A 27,219-nucleotide genomic window follows, 5' to 3' on the forward strand; every position below is an offset into this window, starting at 1 on the left:
AGGGTGGGCAATGGTAGCTCAGTGGCCTGCCATGGTGGAGAACCGGGTTCAATTCCTGGTGCCAGCCCATGTAAAAAAAAAAAAACCTATAGAAGGCCAATTTTCTAAAAAAGCAAGCATAGCAGCCTGGCAGACCCAAATACTAGAGAGTGAACCAACTTAAATACTAAAGTCTGTGAAAACACTTAAGGTAACTATGTCTGGAAAACATGCATAAATGAATTATCTCATTAACCAGACAAATTAAGCTGTATACTTACAGTGATGTATTACTGTTTTTAGTTTTATGTAGGCGAGGAGCTGACTATTTTGTACAATATATCTGTTTCAAAACAATTCCACATTGCCTGATGTGATTCTGTCCTGTGCCACTATTCTCTGGAAAAGGTTCTCTGGAATTTGCCAGGAAAGATTTGACAGACATGCATATGAGCCCCCTGGAGCAGGTCACAAACCTTTGGTTGTGAACTAAAAGTTAACAAAAATTATCACTTTTAGGTGGATAATGAGCACCAGCAAAATGAAATGAGCACCAGTTACCTTTAAGAATGGTCAGTTTAGGGGCTGGTGCAAAAGATGAACTGCACACTGTTGAAGCAGAGGCAATCAATGAATTATAAACGCAGTCCAATTAAAGTAACACTGGCAACTTTGAAAATTCAGTACAGCCAAAGCTTTCCTTGGAGGCTTTTAAATAACACCACCTGTGGTCTTAGATTTGCAGTGTGGTTCGAGGCCTGTGCTATTAGTGGACAGCACTTAGTAGCTGTGGAGGAATATGCAGAGTCAGAAGATGAAAAGAAGGAGGTGAAACTCTTTAATATAAATGGAAAGCGACCTGCCTCTTTTTTCCACAGAAAAAAGTAAAACTTGCTGCTGATGAAGATGACAATGATGATGATGAAGATGATTTTAATGAGGAGGAAACAAGAAAAAACTCTAGTGAAGACAGCTCTACAAGATATTCCAGCCAAAAATGCACAAAATCAGACCAGCAGGGAAATTTCAAAACCATCAACACCAAGATCAAAAGGTCAAGAATCCTTAAAAAAAGCAGGAAAAAAACACCAAAAGAACCTAGTTTTGCAGAATACATTAAAGCAAAAGAATGCAAGCGAGGATAGAGAAAAGTGGTTGTCTTCCCAACGTGAAAGCCAAATTCATCAATTACATGAAGATTAGGAGGCTATTTAAAGTCTCGAAGTGGAAGAAGTGGAAGAAGTCTCTAAGAAAACAGTTCAAAGGTTTGTTAAAAATTTCCATCTTATTTCATTTCCATAATAGCTGATATCTGGCTGTCCTTTTTATAATGAAGAGTGAGAGCTTTTCCTACTGTGTCTAATAAATGCTATGCAGGTTCCTTTGCAAAGACTGTGTTGTCCAAAATGCCTGTTTAGTTTTAAAGATGGAACTCTACCTTTTGCTTGGCTTTAAATATGTATGGAATGTTATGACAAGGCATAGTAGTAGCCGTGGTCAGAGAAATAGAAATGGTAGAGAGACAAAAATATATACATGTAAAATAAACTCAGTATTTAATAAAGTAAAAATAATAATTCATGTTTACTACACATTTTTAATTATTACCACTCACGCAAAGCAAATACTTATTTAAAAGATGACCCTATTTCCTCACATTACACTATATTTACCTTACTCAAAACTAACAAAAGTTTATGTTTGATGTCTTCATCCTCTCTCTTGCATTTCATTTCAGTACTTTCAGTTTTGAAATATAACAGTGTGAGAACAGACTCATAATAGGATAAGAAGAATAGAATTTGGTTGCTAATGAGTTGAATAAAAAAGGATCGAGGGTGTAATTAAGCCAATCTTCTCCACTGGAAGTACTGCGGTCTTTGTTACAGAAATTCTTCAAGAAAACAAGGTCAACCAGCCATCACTGGTAAAAACCAAAGCAAATAAAATTATCACATACATGAGGTGGGGGAATCAGCCTTGGGTAAGGTGACCTATGTCCTGGTTCTCATAATAGTCCCAATTTATGCCTATTGTCCTAGGGTAATTATAAATAATACTGGCCCCCTTCTCAACTTCAGTTTCCTAGTTTGAACAATAAATGACATGGTCGCCATACTATTATGGGTCTTAATGATCTTTTAGTATAAAACCTCATTTCACATATTAAGAATGTCCAGAGTTTAAATAAAAATCTTCCAAAACTTAATAACTACTTAATGACATGGCCAGGACTGGGAATCCCATCTCCTTACTACTAATAAAGTATTCTTTCTACCATTCTACATCTCCCTTTTTAATTAAAAAAAAACTCAATATAGTCTAACTTTCTCAATTTTATTCCCCTTAAAACCATATATGAGTAGCTTTTAATTGTCTACAAACATTTATTAAGCCACTGATAATCTCTAAATTCAAATTAATGAGTCAAGCTTTCGTGTCCCTCTTCCCCCACCTCACAACCTGGCTTTAGGATTACCTTTTCAATCTAAATTTCCCCTACACCAACCCATTCATATACTAAATACAGTAACCAAAGCAAACTATTCACTATTTTCTATGTTTTCTTACATTGTTTCCTCTAGTGGGATAATTTTCTCCCACTTACACATGTCCAAATCCTATCACTCCTAAGCCATCAGTTTAAATGCTAACCCCCATAAACCGCTCCTGATTGAACATCCTCCCTGAAAGCAAATATCTCCCTTCTCCTAAGGGTATAATTTCTATGCCTTTCTAATAGCAGCTATCACTTTCTACCTTGAACCACAGTATCTCCACACTATAATACAATACTAGATTTTATTTTCAGTCCCACAGTCCATATTATACAGCTTGGCACATAAAGAAGTATCCAATATAAACATCTATCAGAGGAATGATTATTTGTTTGATGTTACACACCAGAAAAACAAAACAGCACATTAGAAAAATATAGTTTTGGAAAAAAAACCCTGATTCTTAAGGAAAAGCGTATTTTCCTTGGCTGGATCTAATACTGGAGGAGAAAAGGCCCAAAAGGACATTACTAGAACATACAAAAAAATCAAAATATAGACTGAAAGCTTTGCATTTATTAAAATTCTTAAACTTGGTAAGTGTCCCTAAGGTGGTTATATAAGCAAATATCCTTGTTCCTAGGAAATGTATATGGAAGTATTATGTGTTCAAGAAGTATGACATAAACAACTTACTTTGCAATGTTTCAAAAACTGAGAAAGATAGATTCACAAAAATGATACAACAAATATAACAAAAAATGCTAAAATTCATGGATTTTGCAGAAATCCATGTCCACTGTAGATCTTTGTATGAGTTTTGGAATATATTTGTAACTGTCCTGTAAATTTGAAATTATTTCAAAATAAAGAATTTAATTTAAAAAGAAGTATATTTGCATGCTATATAAGGTTAATTACATCACCAAAATATTTGTATAATACTTCCATTAAATATTTCTAACTATGGATTACTATTCTTAAAATTCAAATATACAAAAACTGAAACTAAAGAAGATAAACATCAGCCATGCAACTGCAAAATTAGATCATATCTCCGCATTGAAAAATCTTAGTAATATATCTTTCTTCAATTAAAAAGAATTTTCCACACCACAAGAAATATGTGAAAAAAGACTGAAATTCAGCATTTACTAGTTTTCATTCTTTCAAGGTAAAAGTACTAATAAATTACTATAAGCAATCAACACCTAACAGAGCTAATCCATTGATTTTCAATAGAAACAAACGGCTACAGTTCTTTATTTAGCCTTCTTAATTATTACCCCCTTTCATTATCAAAACTGCTAACACATAATGAAATCTTTTATCTCAATTAGGCTGGGTTATTTTGTTTCTCTTCAAACCAACCAAATATAGAATTTAGGATTCAAGGAAATCTGTTTTCAATTTCTTAGTATGATACGCTAGGCCAGGCTTTTAAAAATAACAGCAAGTACTGAGAGACCATTTGCATAAACCTCTTTTAAGGAGCTATCACAACTACCATTTTAGTCATTAACTTTCTTCTGTACACTTTTGGTAGCCCCCTAACTGTGGTCTCTGTACTTTCACTCTTGCTTCTTCAGTCTATTTTCCACATAGGAGCAGGAGAAAGGGCATATTAAAGCATCACATTACCCTGCAAAAACGATCTCAATGATGATTATGCAAGACGTTAAGACTGGATGAAGAGTATACGGGAAATCTCTGTACTCATATTTACATATTTCCTATGTCCAACATTATTTCAAAGTAAAAAGTTTTTTGAAAATTCTAATGGCTTCCTATCACATTTAGAATAAAATACAAAGTCCGAAGGTCTCAGAATAAAATCTAAATTGGATACCTGCCTGTCTCTCAGACCTCATGTCCTTTCATGCTCCTCCAGCCTTACTCAGTAGCTGTTACTCTGCTCTTCTTGCTGTGTTCCTTAAATTTACTAAACTTGGCTCTATCTCAGAGCCTTTGCACTTGCTCTTTCTCAAATCCGGGATTCTTTTCCCCACTTCTTTGCAGAGCTTATGTCTTCATTTCATTTTCTTCAAAGAGGTTATAGTTGACCACCCTTATCTAAATAGTCTCCCCATTTCCATTACGCTGTAATCCTTTATCTTGCTTTATCTATTTTAGTTATTTATTATTCATTTTAGCTATCTATTGTCTAACAATCCAACTTAGATTTAAATTCAGGAGGGCAAGGAGTTTATCCTACTTCCTGTCACATCTCCAGCTTCTAGAATGCTGGATGCCAGTAGTTACACCATAAATGAATAACAAATAAATGATCCTCGAGTTTCTCAACAAAAAAGCCATGAAGGAAGTGTTTAATTTAAAAACTACACCAGTATTAGAGACAAGAACGAAGCTGATTGGGTGGGACTAAGGTAAATCAGAATACACGGTAAAGGATGATATTGTCTGTATTTTAGAACTTCACCTATTATATAAGGCCAAAGAAAGAGCTTTATTTTGTCCAAAACCTAAATTTTCTGTAGCACATAATCTAACTCAATTTGTCTGGGTGGCTCATTTAAACAACCAAACACATGGAGCCCAGAATGAGAATGAGGGCTTGTAATTCTGTATAGCTTAATGAGATACCCGGATACATTCCAGAATCTATAGGCAAAATCCCTTGAGGGATGGGAGAAAAAATACAGAACTATTGAACTTTCCCACAGAGGAAACCCCAATATTTTCTCAAACATTAGGGACTCCAAAGTCAACAGGCTAAGCCCTTGATCTTGAGCCTTGCTCTTATGAAACGTATTTCCGTAGTGGAGGCGCTAAACCTACTTATAATTATGCCTAACAGTTACTTCCAGAGAACCTCTTTGTTGCCCACATGTCTCTCTCTCATGTCTCTCTCTCTCTGTAGGCCCAATTCTGCAATTGTTTCCCTCCCCACCACATGGGACATGAAAGTCTCCCTGGCAACATGAGACATGACTCCGAGGGATGAGCCTGGCCCTGCCACCATGGGATCCACAATGCCTTCCTGACCAAAGAGGGTAAAGAAATGAACAAAATAAGGTATCAGTGACTAAGAGAGTTTAAATAAAGTGGAGAGGCTATTCTGGAACCTACTCAAGCAAGCTTCAGCTAGATATTGTTAATTGCTACACTGATGGGGTCTGCCTAACTCCACCCAACAACATTTCTGTTAACCCTGAAGAATGCCTAGGGCTATGTGATCATCTATAAAAGTTTCACCCATTAAGATTATTTTCCAGAAACCTTCAACCTCCAGATGGTTTCTAAGCCAGATAAGTCCTGAAACTCAGAGGAGCCAGTATGTCCAAGAACATTAAAGCAATTTCATTCTCCTATCCCATATTGTCAACACCCCTTTTCAACATGAAAAAGTTAGAATGGGCATTGCCCAAACACCTTAAAAAATTGGAAGAAGAATCAAAGGAGACTAAACTAAACCAGAGAAGACAGGATTTAACAAATGAGTATGACTGCTAAATCATTATACTGATATTTCTTTTGGTCTCCAGTGTCTTAGAGCAGTTAGAAGGAAAAACGTGAAGTTGTAGAACTGCAACCCATACCTAACTTTGAACTCTGTTCTATAACTACTTGTTACAACAAACTTTGAAATTTATTGCTCTTTTGTATATCTATATTTCACAGTAAAAAAAAAATGTTTAAAAAAACAAACTGTACAAGTGACTACAAGTGAAGGCAGTACAAAGTATATCAATTCTGGATTAAACTGGATTAGATGGTGACATGTCTCCACCCATTTGGGTGGGTCCTGATTGGTTTACTGGAGTCCTACAAAAGAGGAAATGTTGTGGAGAATGAGAGATTCAGAGAGAGCAGAGCAGAACGACATAGCCACAAGAAGCGAGTCCACCAGCCAGCAACCTTAGGAAAATGCCTCCCAGGGAGCTACATGAAACAGAAGCCAGGAGAAGAAGCTACCAGATGACGCTGTGTTTGCCATGTGCCCATCCAGATGAGAGAGAGAAACTCTGACTGTGTTTACCATGTGCCCTTCCACTTGAGAGAGAAACTGGTAACTTCTTCGGCCTTCTTGAACCAAGGTATCTCTTTTCTTGGATGCCTTTGATTGGACATTTCTATAGACTTGTTGTAATTGGGACATCTTCTTGGCCTTAGAACTGTAAACTAGCAACTTATTAAATTCCCCTTTTTAAAAGCCATTCCATATCTGGTATATTGCATTCCAGCAGCTGGCAAACTAGAACACCCTCTATCATAATTTCCTGATGAAATCCATAACAGAAAACATATTTATGCTGATTGAGTTAGACCTGAGTTTATGGTCACTGACCATGACTGAGCAGCAACACAACTCCATATCCACAATCAATTCACTCTTCCATTCTCCTCAATGATTACTACACCCCTTCTCCTCTCTCTTAAAACCTTCAATACTTCATTCTCAACTTCACTCAGCTGGATGCTACCTGAGCTCTATAACCATGTATACACAATTGCCAATTCAACACAGCCACTTGGATTTCTAGTAGCTTTCCAAACTTAACATGACCTATTGAGCACTATTCTCACAATACTCCTACCTCAAATCTACTCCTCTTACTTCTTCATCCCAGTAAATCCTTACATTTGTTCAAGCCAAAAATGTTAGTTATATTTCTCATTATCTCATACATCCTACTCCCAAATCATCAGCAAACACTATAGGCTCTGTATGAAAAATATATCCAGAATCTGAACATTTCCCACTTCTACCACCCTAGTGATAATGATCACAAGTTTCCTAGTCAGTCTCCCTGTTTTACCTCTCTTTCCCTACAGACTATTCTCAACCCAGCAGTTATAGTGATCACAGACATATCCCTTCAATACTCTACTACTTCCCTCCAATGATATCTCAACTTAATTCAGGGTAATTAGCCAAAGTCCTTACCTTGATCTAGAAAACCCTGTACTATCTGCCTAGCCCTTACTATCACTCTGACTTCATCACCTACCAGTCTCCCTCACTCTATTCCAATCATATAATGGCCTCCTCTTTGAACCCTAAACATGTCAGGTATGTTCCCACTTCAGGGCCTTTATAGCTGTCGCTCCCTCAGAGCAGAACAATCCTCTCTCATCTAGCCTCACTCCTATATATCTCCAAATCTCTGTCCTAATGTCTCCTTCTCAGTAAGGCCTTCCCTAATCATTCTATGTAAATTAGCATCTCCCCACTAATACTCTTATTCATTTAACCTGCTTTGATGTTCTTCTTAGAACTCATCATTACCTGGTATTACATTTTTATTTGTTTACTGTCTATTTCTACCCAGAAGAATATAAGCTCTCTAAAAGCAAGAGCAGAGACTTTATCAGTTTTTTACTTGGCCCAGAGAAGGTACTCAATAATTGTATTAAATAAATAAATGAAAAAGTGGAAACTGCTATGGGAGCACATACCTATAGCACTTAATTTAAAAGGGTTAAGGAAAGTACCTGGAAATCATGACATCTAAGCATAGATCTAAGACAAATAAACGTTAGCTGCCTAATGAAAGAATTTGGGAGGTAGTGATTGTTCCAGACAGTAAAAACAGCATACACAAAGGGCTAGAGGAAAGAGAAAGCATGAACATTTATACCATGAAGATGTACATACTTCCCTAAAATAAAACACTTAAAAATAATAATAATAAATAGATTTTTCACATGTTCTATGTTCTTTCCTATACTAGTAAATGAGAACTAGCACAGTAGACTGTCCTGTATATTGCTGGCCAAAGAGCACTGGTGTACTATATTTAAAACATTCCTATCCGATATGAAAGCTAGGAAGACAAATGAAAGAAAATAAGTTTTCATAACATCTGTTGCTTATTTCTTTGCAGCTTCTTTTACTGTATTTTTTTTTTTGATCTTGGCAAATAGCCAAAGTTGAACTGACAAAAGGCAGTGCTGAGGGGATGCAAGATAGTTTAGTGGTAGAATTCTCACCTGCCATGCGAGAGACGTGGGTTCAATTCCCAGCCCATACACGTCCCCGCAAAAAACAAACAAGCAAACAAAAGAAAGAAAAAAACAAACAAAAATTCAACAAATGGTGTTGCAGTAAGGAGATACTCACACAGAAAAAGAATGACCTGTGACTCACGCCATATGGAATATACAAAAAAAAAAAAAAAAAAAAGAGGCAGTGCTGGACCAGTCATGAAGGAAAAATGATAAGCATACCATTCTAAAGGTACTCTAAAAATACCAGGATAAAAGTCACTAAAAGCACCTTCCAAAAAAAAAAAAAAAATGGCCAAGGAAACAAAAGTTAAAAATCAGCAGGTAACCAGGGATCGGTAATATCCTTTGCTACTATGAAGAGTAGTAATCACCACTCAAAGACAAAAGGGAAGACTAACAATTATATAAAAGAAAGCTGAAAAACAATGGTACAGTAAACCTAGCACTCAGGTCTTTACCAGTTTTTAATTTTTAGAATGAGCACACAATTCAATTTTGAACACTCTATGATTATAGAACCAAAGAAGCATTAACAATTTGACAACATAAAAATAAAAGTAAAAATGACCAAGGATAAAAACATAAAAATAGAAGTATATTAGCAAAGTTAAAAAAAGAAGTAACCAAGATCTAACAAAATTAACAAAAGACAGAAGGTATAAGAGGCAGGAAAGTGAGTGAGCGAAATCTTCATCTTTTGTAGCAAGGAATTCAGAGACATCGTCTAACATCGGTAAATGATGATGTAAAGGAACAAGTATATTCCTTTTAGTTATGGAGGTGTCCTCTAGAAATACTACAAACAGAAATTTCCTCTAAAGAATATGACTGCAGGTGGGAAAGAGCAAGATAGAAGCTCCTCACTTTTCGTTCTAAATTCTCCTATTTGATTTCTCTACAATACATTCATATTTATTTTGCTAAAAATTTTAATTATATGAAAAATTATACCAGTTTATATAAACATATTATATATGGAATTCTCCCATTTGGGAAACCCCAGGTACCCTCCCAACCATTGGGGACTCCCAAGAAAATAGGCCAAGGCCTGGATTTTGAGGCTTTCTCTTATGAAACTTTTTTCTGTAGGGGAGAAGCTAAAACTACCTATAACGAGGTCTAGGAGTTCCTTCCAGGACACTCTTTGTTGCTCAGATGTGGCCTCCCTCTCTCTAAGCCCAACTCTGCAAGAAATATCGTTGCCCTCCCTACTACGTGGTACAAGCTATTCAGGGGTGAAAACCTCTGACAACGTAGAACATGACTCCCAGGGATGAATCTGGTCCTGGCACCATGAGATCGACAATACCTTCCTGATCAAAAGGGGGAAAAGAAGCATAACAAAATAAAGAAAGCATCAGTGGCCAAGAGCAATGAAATGAATGGAGTCTAGACTATTCTGGAGGCAAGCTTCAGTTAGATAGTGCTAATTGCCATGGTTTGCTAAATCCCAATCAACATCACTCTTGTTGACTCTTAAGAACACTTAGGGCTCGAACTAAGACTCTGTAAAGGTTTCATGTACTAGGTTTGCCTTCCTGGAACATATAATTCCCAGAAGGTTCCTAGGTCAGATAAATCCAGAAATTTAGAGCAACTGGCTACTCCAGGATTATCAATTAATCCCCCTTTTCTTTAGTATGAAAAAGTGAGAAAAGGCATTCCCCGCCCTATCCCCAAAGATCCCTATAGATTGAGAGAAGGATTAAAGGAGAAGGAGGAGCTATAACAGAGAAAATGGGATTTAACAAATGAATATGGCTGCTGAATCACTATATTAATATTCTTTCTAGCCTCCAGTGTTTTGGAGCAGCTAGAAGGAAATATCTGAGATGAAGGAATGGTAGCCATAACAAACTCTGGGATCTGTTCTGTAACTACTTGTTGAAGCATACTTTGAAAAGTTTGGCTTTTTTTTGTTTTGTTTTGTATATATATTATATGATTAAAAAACAGTTAAATGAATGAATGAATGAATGAAAAATTAAACCAATTTAGTTAGGTCATTAGTGCTAATGCAATTCCCTACCAGCATGTGACCTATTTTAATTATTTTTCAAATATATCAAAGCAAGGATTACAAGGCTTACTTTTAATCAAGAGTTCATTCCTTTATTTATTCTGTTTATTCAAACTAGAATTAAATAATTTTAAATGTGGAAGAGACATTAGTAACAGAATGTTGCACTATGATACGTTTTTAAAAGAATACTCACATTTCAGTTAGTTTTCAATTAGAATTCTTTGCATTTATGCAAAGTTTAATTGGTTAAATTAAACCAAGTATCTCTTTAAGATTTCATCAGGGTCTTATACGCAGACTTTTACTCACAATGAAAAATATCTAGTCACAATTTCCAGCTACATTACTTTGCCTTAAGATGATTTCTTTCAAATCAATGTATTATTTGTTGGCCAACTACAACCCATTCAACGGGGATTCAAAGATGAGTGCATGTCCAAGAAGATGGAGACATTAGGTACCATAGAGAAAGAGATTAATTTTTACTTTCTTATGCTTCCCCTGGTGTAGGATGAAGGGAGGTGTAGGCAGAGGCAGGGAACAGAAGGAAAGATTGGGAAGCAGGCAAACCAATGCTTGGATATAATGGCATCTGCCCAGGCAAGAGATATAGACTTAAAGGCGACAATTTAAAAGACATTGCAGTGGTAAAACTGGTAAGTCTTAAATGACCAGCTTGATACTTTATAAACATCAAAGGGGATTCTGAAATTTCTAGTTTAGGTAACCAAGTGGATGGTAATGGTGCAAAGGCAGGAAACATAGAACAGAAACAAAATGCAAGATGATCATGTAGTCAACAAGTTTGTTGTTAGCCTGTGGACCTATCCAAAGGACAGGTGGAGGTCAGTACAAAAGACAGAAGATGGCATTGTTACTTAGGTGAAGCAAGAAAGTAAATGCTGTCATAAAAGGAAGTGTCCATTTTCCAAGAGCTCACTATTTATCACACACTATGCTAAGTGCTTTAGGAGATACTAAACAACCACTTGAAACTGGTATTATTATCATTTTAAAGTTGAGAACAATGAAGCCTTGAGATGTTAAGTGGATTGCCTAATACCTTCAGCTACTAAGTGGAAAGACCAGATCTCAAATGCTGGTTTACTGACTCCCAAGTCCATCTTCTTAACCACCATGCTACTAATCGTAATGGAAGCCGAGATAAGATAAGAAATACCCTCTTAAAGACTAGCTAGAAAGGAGTAAGTTTCCTTACCCTTATCTTCTTTTTGCCAAACCACAATGCATGTGTCAAGGGCTTCCATATACCCATCCTCAGTCCCACTATCCCACCCCCAATACAGATTTATGTTTTTAAGAAGCTAGGTGGTGGGAATGTAAAATGGTACAGTTCCTCAAAAAAGGGAAATACAGAATTACCATTTCAGCAGGCAATACCACTTCTAGGTATATTATACAAAGAGAATGAAAAGCACACTTGCCAACGGACACTGTACACCAATGTCTATAGCAGAATTATCCACAATAGCCAAAAGGTGGAAACTCCAAGTGTTCATCAACAAATGAATGGATAAACAAAATGTGATTCATATACATAATGGAATATTATTCAGCCATTAGAAAAAACTGAAGCTATGAGACATTCTGTAACATGGAAGAACCTTGAAAACGTTATGATCAGTGAAATAATCAGGATACATAAGGACAAAAATTGCATATAAGAAATGACCAGAAATAGTACATCAGCAGAGATAGAAAGCAGATTAGAAGTTACTGGAGAATGCAGGGGTGGAGGGAAGGGGGAAAGTTTGTTTGTAAAAAGAAGGAAAGAAAGATTAAAAAAAAAAAAGAAACAGTAGCAGACAGGTCTCTTACTCTTTTTCCAGGCTACTTTCTATAATAAGTGACAAATATTTGTGTAGCTCTATTAAAAACTATAATAACTTTTTCAGCTAAAATTAACCCAATAATTTTTTTAAAGTGTTGAGATGTTTGGTTCCTGACAGTAAGTGAAGATTTCACTTTGAATAAGAGAAGTACATAAACCATACCAATTAGGTTCATTCATTCATAAATATTTACTGCCTATGTCAGATACTAGGAATGAAATGTTGTTTAAAAACAGATCCCACTGTTTTACCCTTGTAGCCAACTTCACTGCTAATGACACTTAGTATTGCTTTGTTTCGTCTTTCCTTAAGTGATCTTATAGGCTACTTAAAAGCAAAATATAATTTTTCACGTTATCTTGTAATACTATGTTCCCTAGAAGAGAAGAAAAATTTTATTTACAACATTAAAAATTCCTACATATACTTAGTTTAAAAAAATAATTTTCAAATTATTTTGATAATGCCCTGAACTCAGAATTTTGTATCACTCTTGTGGCACTCTACTCACTAACAACTTTTTTCTTAGGAACTTCAAGAATTAACTCAGCATATATAGGAAGCAATCTGTATCATTTTTCCATAAATCTGAGGCTCAAACCAAAAATTTTATACTCAAATGTACAATAAATAGGAAAATTCAATAAAAACATTTTTTGTGCCAGATATTTGTTGTTAAAAAAAAAAACAACTAGATTTTAATGTAATATAGAAAGGAGTAAAAAAATAAGTTAAAAAATTCAGGGGAGCCCTCAATCTTGGGGTTTGTTCACATGAAACTTATCCCCACGCAAAGGATAGGTTAAGCCTACTTAAAATCAAGCCTAAGAGTCATCCCAAGAGAACCTCTTTTGTTGCTCAGATGTGGCCTTTCTCTCTCAGCCAACACGACAAGCAAACTCACCGCCCTCCCATTCTCTATTTGGGACATGACTCCCAGGGGTGTAAACCTTCCTGACAATGTGGGACAGAAACATAGAATGAGCTGGGACTCAGCATCAAGGAACTGAGGAAAGCTTCTCAACCAAAAGGGGGAAGAGAGAAATCAGACAAAAAAAAACAAATGTCAAAGGCTGAAAGTTTCCAGAGTTGAGAGGTTATTCTGGAGGTTATCTTTACGCATCACATAGATAGCACCTTTTCATTAAGATATATTGGAGAGGCAGGAGGGAAGTGCCTGAAAATGTAGAACTGCATTCCAGTAGCCATGTTTAAGATGACTGTATAATGATACAGCTTTCGCAATGTGACTGTGTAACTGTGAAAACCTTGTGTCTGGTGCTCCTTTTATCTATGGTATGGACAGATAAGTAAACCATATGGATTAAAAATAAATAAATAATAGGGGGAACAATGTTAAAATAAATTTAGTAGACTGAAATGCTAGTAGTGATCAATGAAAGGGAGTGGTAAGGGATATGGCATGTATGAATTTTTTCTGTTTTCTCTTTATTTCTTTTTCTGAATTGATGCAAATGTTCTAAGAAATTATCACGATGATGAATATACAACTACATGACGATACTGTGAGTTATTATTTAACCAGCATGGAATGATCATATGGTAAGAATGTTTGTGTTTGTATGTGGTTATGTTTCATAAATAAATTAAACAAATAAAAAAGCAAAAAAAAAAAAAGAAATGCTAGTGATCAATGAAAGGGAGTGGTAAGGGGTATATAAAAAAAATAAGGGAAACAAAGGCTAAAATATATTGGATAGATGGAAATACTAGCAGTCAATGAGAGGGAGGGGTAAGGGGTATGGTACATATGAGTTTTTTCTTTTTATTTCTTTTTCTGAATTGATGCAAATGTGCTAAGAACTGATCTTGGTGATGAATATACAACTATGTGATGATACTGTGTTACTGATTATATACCAAGAATGGAATGATCATATGGTAAGAATGCTTGTGTTTGTATGTTGCTGTTTAAAAATTTTTTTTAATTAAAAAAAAAGTTTTAGGGAAAATACACATACCTAAACATTTGCTAGGTATGATATTTTATCAAGCATTGCTTAAAACGCCTTATACAATTTTCTGGGCAAAACAATTTGTATCTGTTAATAAAACAAGAAAAGGGTTTCTGTTCATCCAGGAAATAATAGTCTTCCCTTTATTTATTCATAAGCAACCTATGAGAAATAAATTTATAAATCCATTTGAACATGTAAAACTGTCAAAACAGTACAAGATATGTTTTAGAGAAAGTAGACATCTCTCAGCTCAGGAAGGCTTTGCTTAATATGAAATTAAATGAGGAACACTATTAAAATACATAACCTGGTGCATATAGGAACTAAATAAGTGGTTGCTAAAATTATAAAACTGGTATATTATATTCATCTTGCATTTCATTTAATCAACCTGTTTGAAGCATAGGGAGTATTTGGTTCAACATTATGACTCAAGGGAAAAAAAACATTCCTTGATCACCGACTTTCCCTAACTCTAGATTTGGGGTATAAAAGTTTACAACTGGTTTAAAAAGGGGGCAATGAGCAAGACAGATAAAAATTACTCAAGAGGTGAAAAAATCATCATTGTTGAAGCCACGTTAAGCACCAATTCTGCTATCTGTCAGCAATGCCCTCTTTGTTGTATACTGGACATCCATGTGTTCAGGGCTTCTAATCAACAATATCAAACAATATGGGGGTGGGTGTAATTACTAAAGAAACAATGAAGTATTTGTTCACTTAGTTTGGTTTTATTCAAGTTTCTTGAAAAGGAACAATTTTTTGGTTGCAAAAAAAAAAGATTAGCCTATCCTAAGGATCTATTTTAGTAATTTCAAAATATTATTTTGTTGAATTTTCACCAGAAATAATATCTTTCTCTGTTTATGAGTAACTTTTTTGAAATTGGGGGAAAAGTGATACTCGTAAGACATAAACCAAAATGGAAAATAGTGCTAACCAGTAACTGCCCTCGATCCCTAAGATAAAGTAAGCATACTTTGTGGCCCATATTTATACAATGATCCAAATAGCAAAAGTAAAAAAAACAAAAAGAAGAAGAAGAAGAAAGACTATGGTTTCAAAACCATTTCTACAATGGCACTTTATTTACCACTCTAGTCCACAGCACCAAAATCTGCAACCTCCTAGCAATCCCAGATGCCACTGTCATTCCCTGTCCTTAAATTTCCATTAACTACTTCTAAGGAGTTTTAAAAAAACAAACACACACTAAAACTTTTCCTCACTTTTCATTTCCTATCTCAGGAAGGCTAGAAATCTCTCATCAAGATTTTAGCAGGCCCAGATCAAAATTGAGATCATAAGAGTTCACAACTAACCAATATATAGTACTTGGGCAAGTAAGAACAATAGAATAGCATTACACAGAACGTTGTAAAGGTTGTATGACAAAATTCAGGATTTGCAAACAAAACAATCAGCATAAAGTCTATAAATAAAAATAACATTCAACACTCAGTAAAATTAATTGCATGGGTTAAATGCAGACCTACCACATAATAAATCCAGAAATTGCAAACCCAAGTATACACACCCAAGGGAAATGAAAACATAAGCCTATACAAAAACCTGAAAGCAAACATTCACAGCCACATTCTTCATGATGGCCAAAAACATGAAAACAACCCAAATACCCATCAACTGACTAAAGGATAAACAAAATGTGGCTGTATTTCACAAATGGAATATTATTCAGCAATAAAATGAGAAAAATATGATACATGCCACAACTTGAACTCTGTAAGCATTACACTCAGTGAAACGAGCCGGTCACAAAAGACTATATACTGTATGATTCCACTTATATGAAATTTCCAGAATAGGCAAATACAGAGAATAAGTAAAATTGTGTTTGCCTAGGACTGGGAAGTTGGGGGGGGGGGGGGAACAGGGAAGTGACTGCTAATAGGTAAAACATTTCTTTTCAGGGGGCAGAGGGGAATGTTCTAAAATTGATGATGGTTGCACGTATCTTTAAATATACTAAAAACCAATGAGTTGTACCCTTTAAATGGGTGAATCAACTATATGCTCTATTATATATCAGTAATGCTGTTATTTTAAAACTCAATTTTGTGCTGCTGAAGTTGACAGGGAAATAAAATTATTCTTAAAAAAACAATAGAATTACTATAAATGTTTGCTCAGAGTATCAAGAAAAGTTAACAGTCTTAACTGGCCCTTTAACAAAAAAATCTTGCTTTGGAAATAATGAACATAGATTAGATTAGATTAGAGTATATATCTGACTAGATCTTGATACATTAGCTAGAAAGGATCTCACCAGTAACTATGTTTATTTTCACATGTAAATTCACAAACACACATACATATATAAACAAAATGCAAATAAAACATTCTCTGAAGAGCTTCTATCACAGAGATTTTATAAGCCATGAAAAAGAGAATTGTATATGAAATTAAACTATTATAAAAGTGTGGCACAATTTCATAATAAAATCTCTCTCATTTGGAGTGTATTATATCTCGGATAATAAGCTAACTCATTAATGTCAATAAAAAAACAGATCTCCATGCAAATAATGTTATTAAAAAATACATACTTTTGAATATTTATAATCAGAAATTAATAAAAATGCCTTAATATATCAACCATAAAACACCATTTTCTATGGAATAAGGACAGATTTCTACTAACTTGCAATCCCCCAAAACACAGACATTTAAAATATATTTTAAAGCCACTTTAAAAAGCTTAACTTGCATCAATTCTCACTAATATTTTCCCTCTACATTAAAATGTTTTAAATAAAAGTGACATTGACAATCTAAATACAACTCTTCAATAGGTATGTAAGATATAAGGAAACAAAAAGGTGATGATATATTTTTTAAAGGCAGCTTTTCAAAAGTAGGGAAATTTGATGTGAGATGAAATTCCTAGACTAAATTTGTATATAAAGCAAAAGAAACAGCAAAGATTGTGACATGAGAATATCAAAGAATAAAATAAGGTTCAAGTAAAGATATGCAGAAAAATCAACAAAATGTACATGATAAGGTGAAAAATAACTCCAATTTTTTCAAATTAGTTATTCACTGAAATTATTATAAGGAATTAGCAAAACATATGTAAACATATCAAGGAACTCTGAATATGACTATAAACTTCAATATACTAAGAAAAAAAAAATCCCATATGAGAATATGGAGATTATAAAGATCACCTCATTTTATTAAATTTCTAGATTTTTTCTATTAAAATACTAGAGAAATAATGTGTATTTTAACTAAACATAACTAATTACCAAAAACAATAAAAGTTTGTGACTTATAAGAATAAAATCTTCCTAAGTATACATGCAAACATTTGGAATATATACATATCTATTACCTTATCTTTGTTGCAACTTGGAAGAGAGTAAATGTATAAGAAATTAGCATCTTATGTTTTCTATAATAAAATGAAAACCCAGCTAAGTCATTTTTTCCAGTTTTAGAGGCAAAAATTTTCTCTAAAGGCCATTAATCAATGTATGTACTTTGTATATCAAAATACAAAGAATCAGATAAATAAGAACTACTGCAAGTGCTATACTGATCATCCATTCTTTTCTTAGATATGGTCCAAATCAAGAAAATGATAATGCTATTTATATTACTTACATTGTTGTTGCGGGTTTCCACAGCAGGGAACTTTCTGACTATGAATTTCACAGCAGATTCCAGATTTTTGTCAATAAGATAAGACGGTTTTGCCTTGGGGTCACCACATGCCTATAAAAAAAGACAGTAATAAAAAAAAATAAATGTACCCTTCTCCTACAACCAGGTAATAATAGCAAAACTGCAATAAAAAAATAGAGAGAGATTTATTGTCTTTGGTGAGCAGGTGATAAAATGAATAGGCAAAGTGCAGGGATTGTCACAGCTGAAATATGCAATGGGAGACAGTACAGAGATGTTCTTCTACTGAAAAAAATGCATGGAAAGTTTCAAAGCAGTTAGCGCAGAACAGCAGTGAGGGGAAAAGCTCAAACCTAAAAAAAGAAAAGAAAAAGAAAAAAAATTCTTGGTTTGAGGTAGGATTGTATTCATCTGAAGCTAATAAATACTATAAAATTAAATATTCAGTAGGGTATTGGACCTGTTTCTAAGTGTTGTAAAATAGAAACTCATGTTTAAATGTCTTTCTCCAAAATGTTTTCCTTGTTCACTTTAAACAGTTTAATAGAAAAGCCTTAGTTCAAAAGAATTGGAAGCTGCTAAAATTGTCTTTTATAATGACAGAATGTGTTGCCTGTTCCACTGAACAGCTAAGTTACAACACGGTTTTCTATCATACCATCAGCACTTTAAACAATGAATGTACATCTGTTCTATATCTCATAAACACAGAACAAATGGAAATGTTTACATTTTGATTGTATCGGCAGTGCAGCATTCTCTGTAGTAAACTGTAAAGCACTATATAAATGTAAGGTATTAGCATTCAAAAGAACTTTTTATCTGAACTATTGGCAATACAGAATATAATCCTGAATACTGTTTCTTATGTGATATTAACTGCTTGCTAATGAGATGTATTTGTCGGGGAATTACTAAAATTAAAACATTCCTATTTAACTTTTTTAAATTGCATTTTTAAAAGGATAAGTCCTTTGAAAAGTTATATCTTTCTGCCATGTGTGAGGAAATACGGCATTGCATTTAATGTTTCGTCACTGATTTCTATGTCTACGTTGTAGATTGCAGAGAGAGAAGTTATGAAACATGAAACTGATCTGAAAGCGGGCAAGCGGGCAGAGGGAAGGTGAAAAGCTTTGCAAACCTTCCAAACTTGTCCTTGCTGGGGAAGCATTGTAACAAAAAGAGAGAAAATTACGTGTAAACAATGACTGTCAAACTATGACATGCGTTTCAGCAGAGAACTTATGCACTGCAGAATAAGTATAACAAAACAAGATTAGAACTATATGGTGCTACAATTTTAAAGGTATTTTTAAGTAGCAAGCTTTAATATACAATAGATTTATAGTTTATACTATCATATATATAGTAATACTACTGTGTAAGTGTAAAACCATGGTAGTTTCTTGGTGCTCTTTCTAAACCAATTTAAAAATAATACTGGAAAGAAAAAATAAAGACTACATGCAACCATAAAAATAGGAGCAAAACCATCAGTGAAATTTTACATACCTTAAAAAGAAACGGTAGCCAAAAATAAAAATAAATGGTTATTGGATGACTTTTGCACTTCAGCTCAAAGAAACTATTTTTTCAATATTACCTAACTTCCTTGCAAAATATGAAAATTAACGTAAGCATCCCTATACTTTCCCAGCAGAAACAGGAATGCAGTAAGAATTCTCTTTATTCTCAAACATGATTAAATAAAACAAAATTAATTTTAATTTTAAGAAAAATTAGGACTTGATCATTTTTAACCAGATTTACATAAGGCTACTATGTAAATTCCATTTCAACATCATAAATTATTGAAACATTTCTACCTTTTCCGGCATAGACTATCATTTCTATAAAATATCACCTCTCATAAATTACATCCAATCTATTTTCCTCCACAAGAAAAAGTTGTGACTAAGAATCACATACCTAAGAATTTCCCACAAAGACATTACTACAGATTAGTATTTCCTTACATCAATGTATAATGAAAATCAAGTTTCATAAACACACCTGAAGCAGTACAGAATCCTAAAGTAGTTCTGAATTATGTTCAGTTCTTTAATGGCACGTATTATCTTCCAAATTCTAATTATTTAAAAATTCAAAAAAGAAAAATTCACCCATCCATTCTAACAATATTAGTTAAAATTATTAATTCTAACTAATAATGAAATCAAATAATCAAATAATGAAACATGAGATTATTATACTCATGACCGAAAATTTTAGTGGAAGAATTTAGTCAAGTAACTAAAGAAATACATATAAAACCAAGCAGCTCTTCTTTTTTACACTGAAAATAAGAATGGAATCTGATTTCAGTAGAAAAATAGATGGTTGTATAATTTTTTTTCCTTCGAACTGGTTTACCTTTTTCCACTTCGCTCTGTGATCTAATCTAAACATACTACACTGGAATGCAGTGTGCCATAAAGGTTAAGATTTAAGAGCATGGTTTCTGGAATAAGTCTGACTAGTTTTCAATCTTTACCATTTGCTGCCATGGGACCTTGAACATATTATATAACATCTATAAGCCTCATTTTCTTCATCTGTAAAATGTGAAAATTGGCACTTACCACGTAGGGTCATTATGAGGATTAGGAGAGAGAGAAAGTCCATGTAAAACATTTAGCAAATTGATTGGCACATAAGTGCTCTAAAAACTTAGCTGTTGCTAATAATTGCTATTCTTGTAATAACGATGACAATTTTTATTACCCAAGTAATAGTCTCATATGGGTAATTATCATAGTAGTAATAGTGTTTTATCATACTACATATAACTAGCAATACAATATTAACTTATTTATGCAACTACAATTTCCTCTCCCAACCACGTATTTACTTTATTCAACCTTAATAGTACTCTTCTTATTGTACTTATAAAAGCATTTACTCTGATAGTTAAGAACATGAGTTATAAGACAAGCTGTCCATGTTCAAACCTAGCTCTACTGCTTCCTAGCTATGTAACCTTGAGCAAGTGATTTTACCTCTCTGTGCCTCAGTTTCATCAACTATTAAGGAAATAATAATTACAATCTACCCTAAAAAGTTGTGTGAATAACATGAGTACATGTGCATGTATGTGTATCTGCATATGCAGAATTTAAATATATGTCATATCCTTAGCACTCAAAAAATACCAATTAAAAAAATAAGGTTCATATAATAATCTGCAGTACTGGGCCCCATTTCATTTTTTCTGAAATCAACTTTTTTATTTATTTTACTTAATATCAATACAGACACCTGTGGGGGGGGGGAATACTTAAAAAAGAAACTACAAGAAAAAATAAATTATGATAACTGAAAGCTAACATCTAGGTAAATATCTCCTGGCAAAGAGCTATACCTAATTTAGTTAAGAAGATTTTCCTACTATACTAAAGCAACATAGCAAAACTCCAAATAGAAGTTTCAGTTTATTAAAGACTAATCATCTTTCCCAACTAAAAAAAATTTCATTTTGGGAAGAAATAATAATTTACATGTCAAAACACAAACTGTAGTCAGTACTCTTTATAGCGTATCTCTTCCTACCTATATTTACAATACCACAAAAAAATTAATCTCTCACTCAAGGAGTTATCACTCCTTGAAATACCAAATTTAAGAAAATTATATACACAACACTTAGTTATTAATCCATTTTAGACTAGTGCATTTTACAAAGACTTACCACAAAGACTGAATCAAAATGTTAAATAAATTACCAATTCAATCAAATAAAACTTTTGGGCATGTCTATCCCCCGTCTACTTCGAAATCTCTGAATTTTCTAATCCTGCCAAAAAAACTTTTTTTCCCACAGAATTAACTGAAAAGCCATTGATCAAACAGAAATGTAACTGCATCAACAACAGAATTTTTTTTAAATACTACCTGCAAATACCTTATTTTTTTACCCTTTCTTGTCTTAGCATGTTTTCACAATGCATAAAACATTATAATTTAAAATTCCAGAAGATTTAAATCTAAAGCAAATTTAAATATTTATATACTTAAGGGAACTGGAACTTAATTCTGCATGAATATTCTAGTCATAATCTTTAAATTCAACAAAGGTTAGGATTCTTTAATGAGGCAGATAAAATTATACTAGTGTTAAAGGAAATATTTCAATACAATAATTAAGAACTCTGTCTCTTCAGTCAAGTGAATGGCAGCATATGTGATCTTAGGCAAGTGATTTAACTATGCCTCCATTCTCTAACCCACAAATAGGTAGATTTCCATTAGTAGATTGCTAAGACTTTTAAAGGATAAAATACACAGAAAGTACTTATCTCAGTGCCTGGCACATAAGTTTTTACTAAATAATGATCTTTTCTTAAATAAAGCTTTTCAATTTGCATGAATAACTATAATGATTTCTCAATTAGCAAAAAAAGTTTACCATATAATATCAACTCTATGTCAGTATTAATTGTCAGTTCGAGATTTTCAAGTTCTTTTTCTCACAAACCACAAATCTGATATTATTATCCAAAAAAAAAACAGAGCAAAGCTGTTTCTGAAAACTACATAATATTTTATGTAGGCCATATAATTAAACGTCTTTGATTAGAAACATCAAGAACAGACATTATATGATTTTACTCTAATACATATCATTCTGCCACCCTGCCACCAAACCCCTTTCCAGGTCCTTTCCTCACTCTCAAACTATCAGAATATAGATTGCAAACCACAGTTTAACTTTACATGGTTAATGTTGAATATTTTTTCAAGAATTTACTATGATGCTAAAAAAAAATAGACAGAAAAATCCCTATGTCTATTTATAAGAGATTAAGAAACAAGAGAACAATCAAGACAAAGAAAAAGAATGAAAAGACCATTTACTGGATAACTATTTTACAAAATAAAACAATATATATTCTTACTTAATCTTCTTCCAGAACCCTGTGCTTTAAAAACTATCTAAATCATCACCTGGAGAGGAAAGGAATTTGAGAGATTAAGTGACTTGTCCAAGATATTATAACTAACTACTAACTGGCAGGATCCAAATATAAATTCATTCATTCATAAAGTTTGGAATCAGTGAGTCCAACAAACTAGAAAGTCCTACCTAAAAATATATGCTCAAAAAAAAAAAAACCTATAAAACATGCCTCCATTCTTTCCATGCGTCAGCTGCTCACAAATGTTCATGAGTAATTTACTATCAGCGTAAAAATCTGATTAGTTTTGATCAGTTTTATTTCTGAAGTCCTAGTCTAAGTAATAAAACACATTCCTTGACAAAATACTGACAGAGGTAAAATATTTCTTAATACAGTAAATTAATTTTTTTTGAAAGCATGAACAAAATCTCAAGTCAGAGTAAGAACACTATTTGTGACGGTATGGGGAAGAAACTAGCCTAATCTAAACCAAGTCAAGCAAGGGAAGAAAAATAGAAAATGTGGCCAATTTATGCTAGAAAGAAGAATTTAGTTTTGACTCAGCCAAGAACACCATCCTTTCTTTGCTGGTTTGAATTGTTATGTACCCAGGAAAAGCCATGTTCTTCTAATCCATTCTTGTGGGGGCAGACCCATTATGAGTAGGACCTTTTGATTAAGTTGTTTCCATGAAGATGCAACCCTATCCATTAAAGGTGGGTCTTAATCAGGTTATTGGAGTCCTTTAAGAGATAGAGATTTCGGAGACGGCTATGGAAATTAGAATACAGACACTTGAAGACAGAAACTGCCCTGGGAGATGCTAAATTAAAGATGAAATCCAGAGTTTGCCATAGAGAGAAACACCCCAGAGACACTAAAAAAAAAGACCCACAGGACACAGACAGAAAGCCACTGGGGTTGGAAGCTGAGAGCAATGAACCAGGAGCTAGGGCCGGCAGACGCCAGCCATGTGCCTTCCCAGCTGTCAGAGGAGTTCCAGACGCCTGCAGCCTTTCTTCAGAGTCTAGGTATCATCTTATTGATACCTTAAATTGGAGATTTTCATGGCCTTAGAACTGTAAATTCATAACCTAATAAATTCCCTTTGGAAAAGCCAATCCATGGGATTGTACAGACCTATGTGTCCCACTGATTAACACTAGCAACATGAATTAGTTCTTGCAAGAATTACTTCAAAGATATGATTTGTGTACAGAGTGTTTAAGTTCAGGGTCCAGGGGGAAAACTGCTATTGCATGCTATGTTCAAAAGGAAAACATCAGCACTGCCACAGCAACAGCAGAGGTAAATAATGTGGGGAGGGACAAGAGTTAAGAGGAGGTTTAGATTTCCTATTTGATGAGGGTGTGTTTATTGGTTTTCTGCCTCTTGGGAACAACAAAATTATCTAAAATTGAGAATGTTCATGGACTGTGGACTTTGGGCCCTCTATATGATGCCCGATGAATGGAGGTGGCTGAAGCATGCACTGACTGAGAAACAGATTGGCAAACGATGATGTATACTTATGAATGAAGGCTGTGCTGCTACAAGAAGGAACAAAGTCATGAGGCATGCAATGATGTGAATGAATATGTGGGACAACTGCTCAGGCAAAATAACCCAGAAACAAAAGAACAACAATGGCATGGTCTCCTTTAGAAGATGCTTATAAGAAAACAGGGGCCTAGATTGTAAGCTTTTAGAGAAGACACATTAAGTTCAGAGTGGTGATTATTATTTCTAGATTTCGAGAGGCTGTTTTATATATGTATAAATATATATATATACACATACATATATATAAAACATCTGATATTTAGAGATAAGAATGAAGCCAATCAGGTTGGGGTTAAAGTAATTCAGAACACAAGAGTAAGGAACACAGTGTTTATATTTTAGAACCATACATACTCTTTGCGACCAAAGGAAGAAAGGTTTATTTGGTCTGGACTGAAATTTTCTGTAGCATATAATCTAACTCAACCTATCTGTGTAGTTTATTTGAATAACTGAAACACAGGGAGCCTAGAATAAGAAAGAGGTCCTTTAATTCTGTATAGGTTATTATAATACCTGAATACATCCTAGAGTATATTAAGCAGATAATCAAAAAATATTGGCTAAATCCCTTGAGGAATGGGAGAAAGGATATGGAACTATTAAACCTTACCATCAGAGAATCCCCGATAATATGTCAAACTGTAGGGACACCCAAATCAATAGGCCATGCCCTCAATCCTGATGCTTATTCTTGTAAAGCTTATGTAGGTAGTGGAGAAGCTTAGACTACCTATAAGTATGCCTAAGAGTTACTTCTGAAGGAGTTCTTTTGTTGCTCAGATGTGGCCTCACTCTCTCAAAGTCCAACTCCGCAAATGAAATCATTCCCCTCCCCATTACATAGGACATGACTTCCAGGGGTGAAAGTTTCCCTGGTGACATGGGAAATGACTCCCAGGGATGAATTCAGTGGGATCAATAATTTCATTCTGACCAAAAGGGGGAAAAGAAGTGTAACTAATAAAGTATCAGTGGCAGAGAGAGTTCAAATAGAGTCAACAGGCTACTCTGAAGATTGCTCGTAGGCAAACTTCAGTCAGACGTTGCTACCTATCATAATAACCTGCCAACCCCCAACCAGGACCATTCCAGCCAATTCCAAAGAACACCTAGGGCAATATATAAGATTCCACAAGGGTTCCATGTACTAGAATAACTTTCCAGAAACCTACAACCTCCAAATGGGTCTCTGGTCCAGATAACTCCTGAAACCTAAAAGGCCTAGTCTCTCCAGAACATCAGATAGTTTCATCTCCCTACCCCATATTAGTGACAGACCCTTCCATTAGGAAAAATTTAGAAAGGCCATAGCCCAAACACCCCTAAAGAGGAGGATGGAAAGATCAAAGGTGATGGTGGAGTTATACAGAGAAGATAGGATTTAACAAATGAATATGAATGCTGAATCATTAAACTGATATCTTAAGACTCCAGAACCTTAGAGCAGCTAGAAGTAAAATTGTGGAATTGTAACCCATGTCAAACTCTGAAATATGTTCTACAACTAATTGTGGTGCTGTGCTTTGAAATTTATTCCTTTTCGATATATATGCTATTTTTCACAAAGAAAAGAATGAAAAAAAGTTAATTGTGATGATAAAAAAGTATTTAAGCCTTCTAGCCTCCTATAATCTGTAGCAGCTAGAAGGAAAAATTTGAGAGGATCATACAGTAGCCCATGAGATCTATCCTGCAACTATTTGTTGAAGAGTGCTTTGAAAACTACTGCTTTTTAATTTCTTTGCTTTGTATATATATTATACTATACAATAAAAAAGTTAAAAAAAAAAAAAAAAGAAAGAAAGAAAAAACCAATCCATTTCAGGTATATTGCATTCTGGAAGTTTTAGCAAACCAAAACATTTCTAAAACAAGGTCTGCAAGTTCAAGGCATGATGGAACCAAGATTCTTCCTGGGAGTCTTCAACAAATTGAGTTTATGGACTGTAAAAGCAACTCACCTATCCTGCTTTTACTTTCTCATTTTAAAAACAAATAATGAAACTAATGCACAGAGACAGATTTCAGTAATTACTGAAAAATCTATCAAAAGCAAAATCAAGTCTCAAACTCTAGTATCAGTGGTTAATTTTCAAATTCTACCTATCACCTATATTTCTGCCAGCTTGTCTACTTTAAATTATCACTGCTCCTTGAGTATGGATAGCTGAAAGAAAAATAAAAATGAAAAGAAAGTAGTCCACTGCTAACAGCTTGAATTAAGAGGTTAAGAAAGTAAAGTGAAATGACTGGAAATGCTTTAAAATTAATGTAATTTTGTTCATAACTACCTCTTAATTAGAGCTAATGATAGCAAATCTAAAGCTATAAAAATTATTTTTATTGTTCTTTAAGAAAATCACGACCCTAGAAAATTTTTAACCCATTATATATTTTTAAATACATTATTAAAAATTTTAGTGATTCAGGTGGAGGGCATGGAGGGGTATAGGAACATAGTTTGTATTACTAAGCAAATTGTAGGTTTAAGCCCTATGGTAACTACAAAGAAAAGATCAGAGAATATGCAAGCTCAAAGAAACAGAAATAGAATATAGGTTGTCAGGGGCAGCTAATATGGGGAATGGGGTGTTAATACATAATGGGTATAGGGTTTCTTTTTGGGAAATGGGAAGGTTTTTCAAATGGAAGATACATACTGAAAATGTGATCAATACCAACATAAGATGCTTGGGAGTGGTTGGGATGGGAAAATTTATGTTGTATATATTTTCCCACAATTAAAAAAAAAAGAAAAAAGAAACTATAGAGACATAGACAATTAAATAAAAT

The 27,219-nt window shown here is 34.0% G+C and overlaps 1 protein-coding gene and 1 pseudogene across 1 annotated transcript in view; one reads left to right on the plus strand and one right to left on the minus strand.

The window, feature by feature from the left end:
- The window catches only part of NCKAP1 (NCK associated protein 1), a 155,825-nt gene that overhangs the window by 98,495 nt on the left and 30,111 nt on the right, over nt 1–27,219 (minus strand). Inside the window, exon 2 of the mRNA XM_077154375.1 lies at nt 17,939–18,049. Within this exon, the coding sequence (XP_077010490.1) occupies nt 17,939–18,049 (111 nt within the window). The remainder of the gene's footprint in view (nt 1–17,938; nt 18,050–27,219) is intronic.
- Nucleotides 610–1,288, plus strand: LOC143676819 (nucleophosmin pseudogene; annotated as a pseudogene).

Source organism: Tamandua tetradactyla, chromosome 3 (assembly GCF_023851605.1).
Source record: "Tamandua tetradactyla isolate mTamTet1 chromosome 3, mTamTet1.pri, whole genome shotgun sequence".
In the NCBI taxonomy this organism is placed as follows: domain Eukaryota; kingdom Metazoa; phylum Chordata; class Mammalia; order Pilosa; family Myrmecophagidae; genus Tamandua; species Tamandua tetradactyla.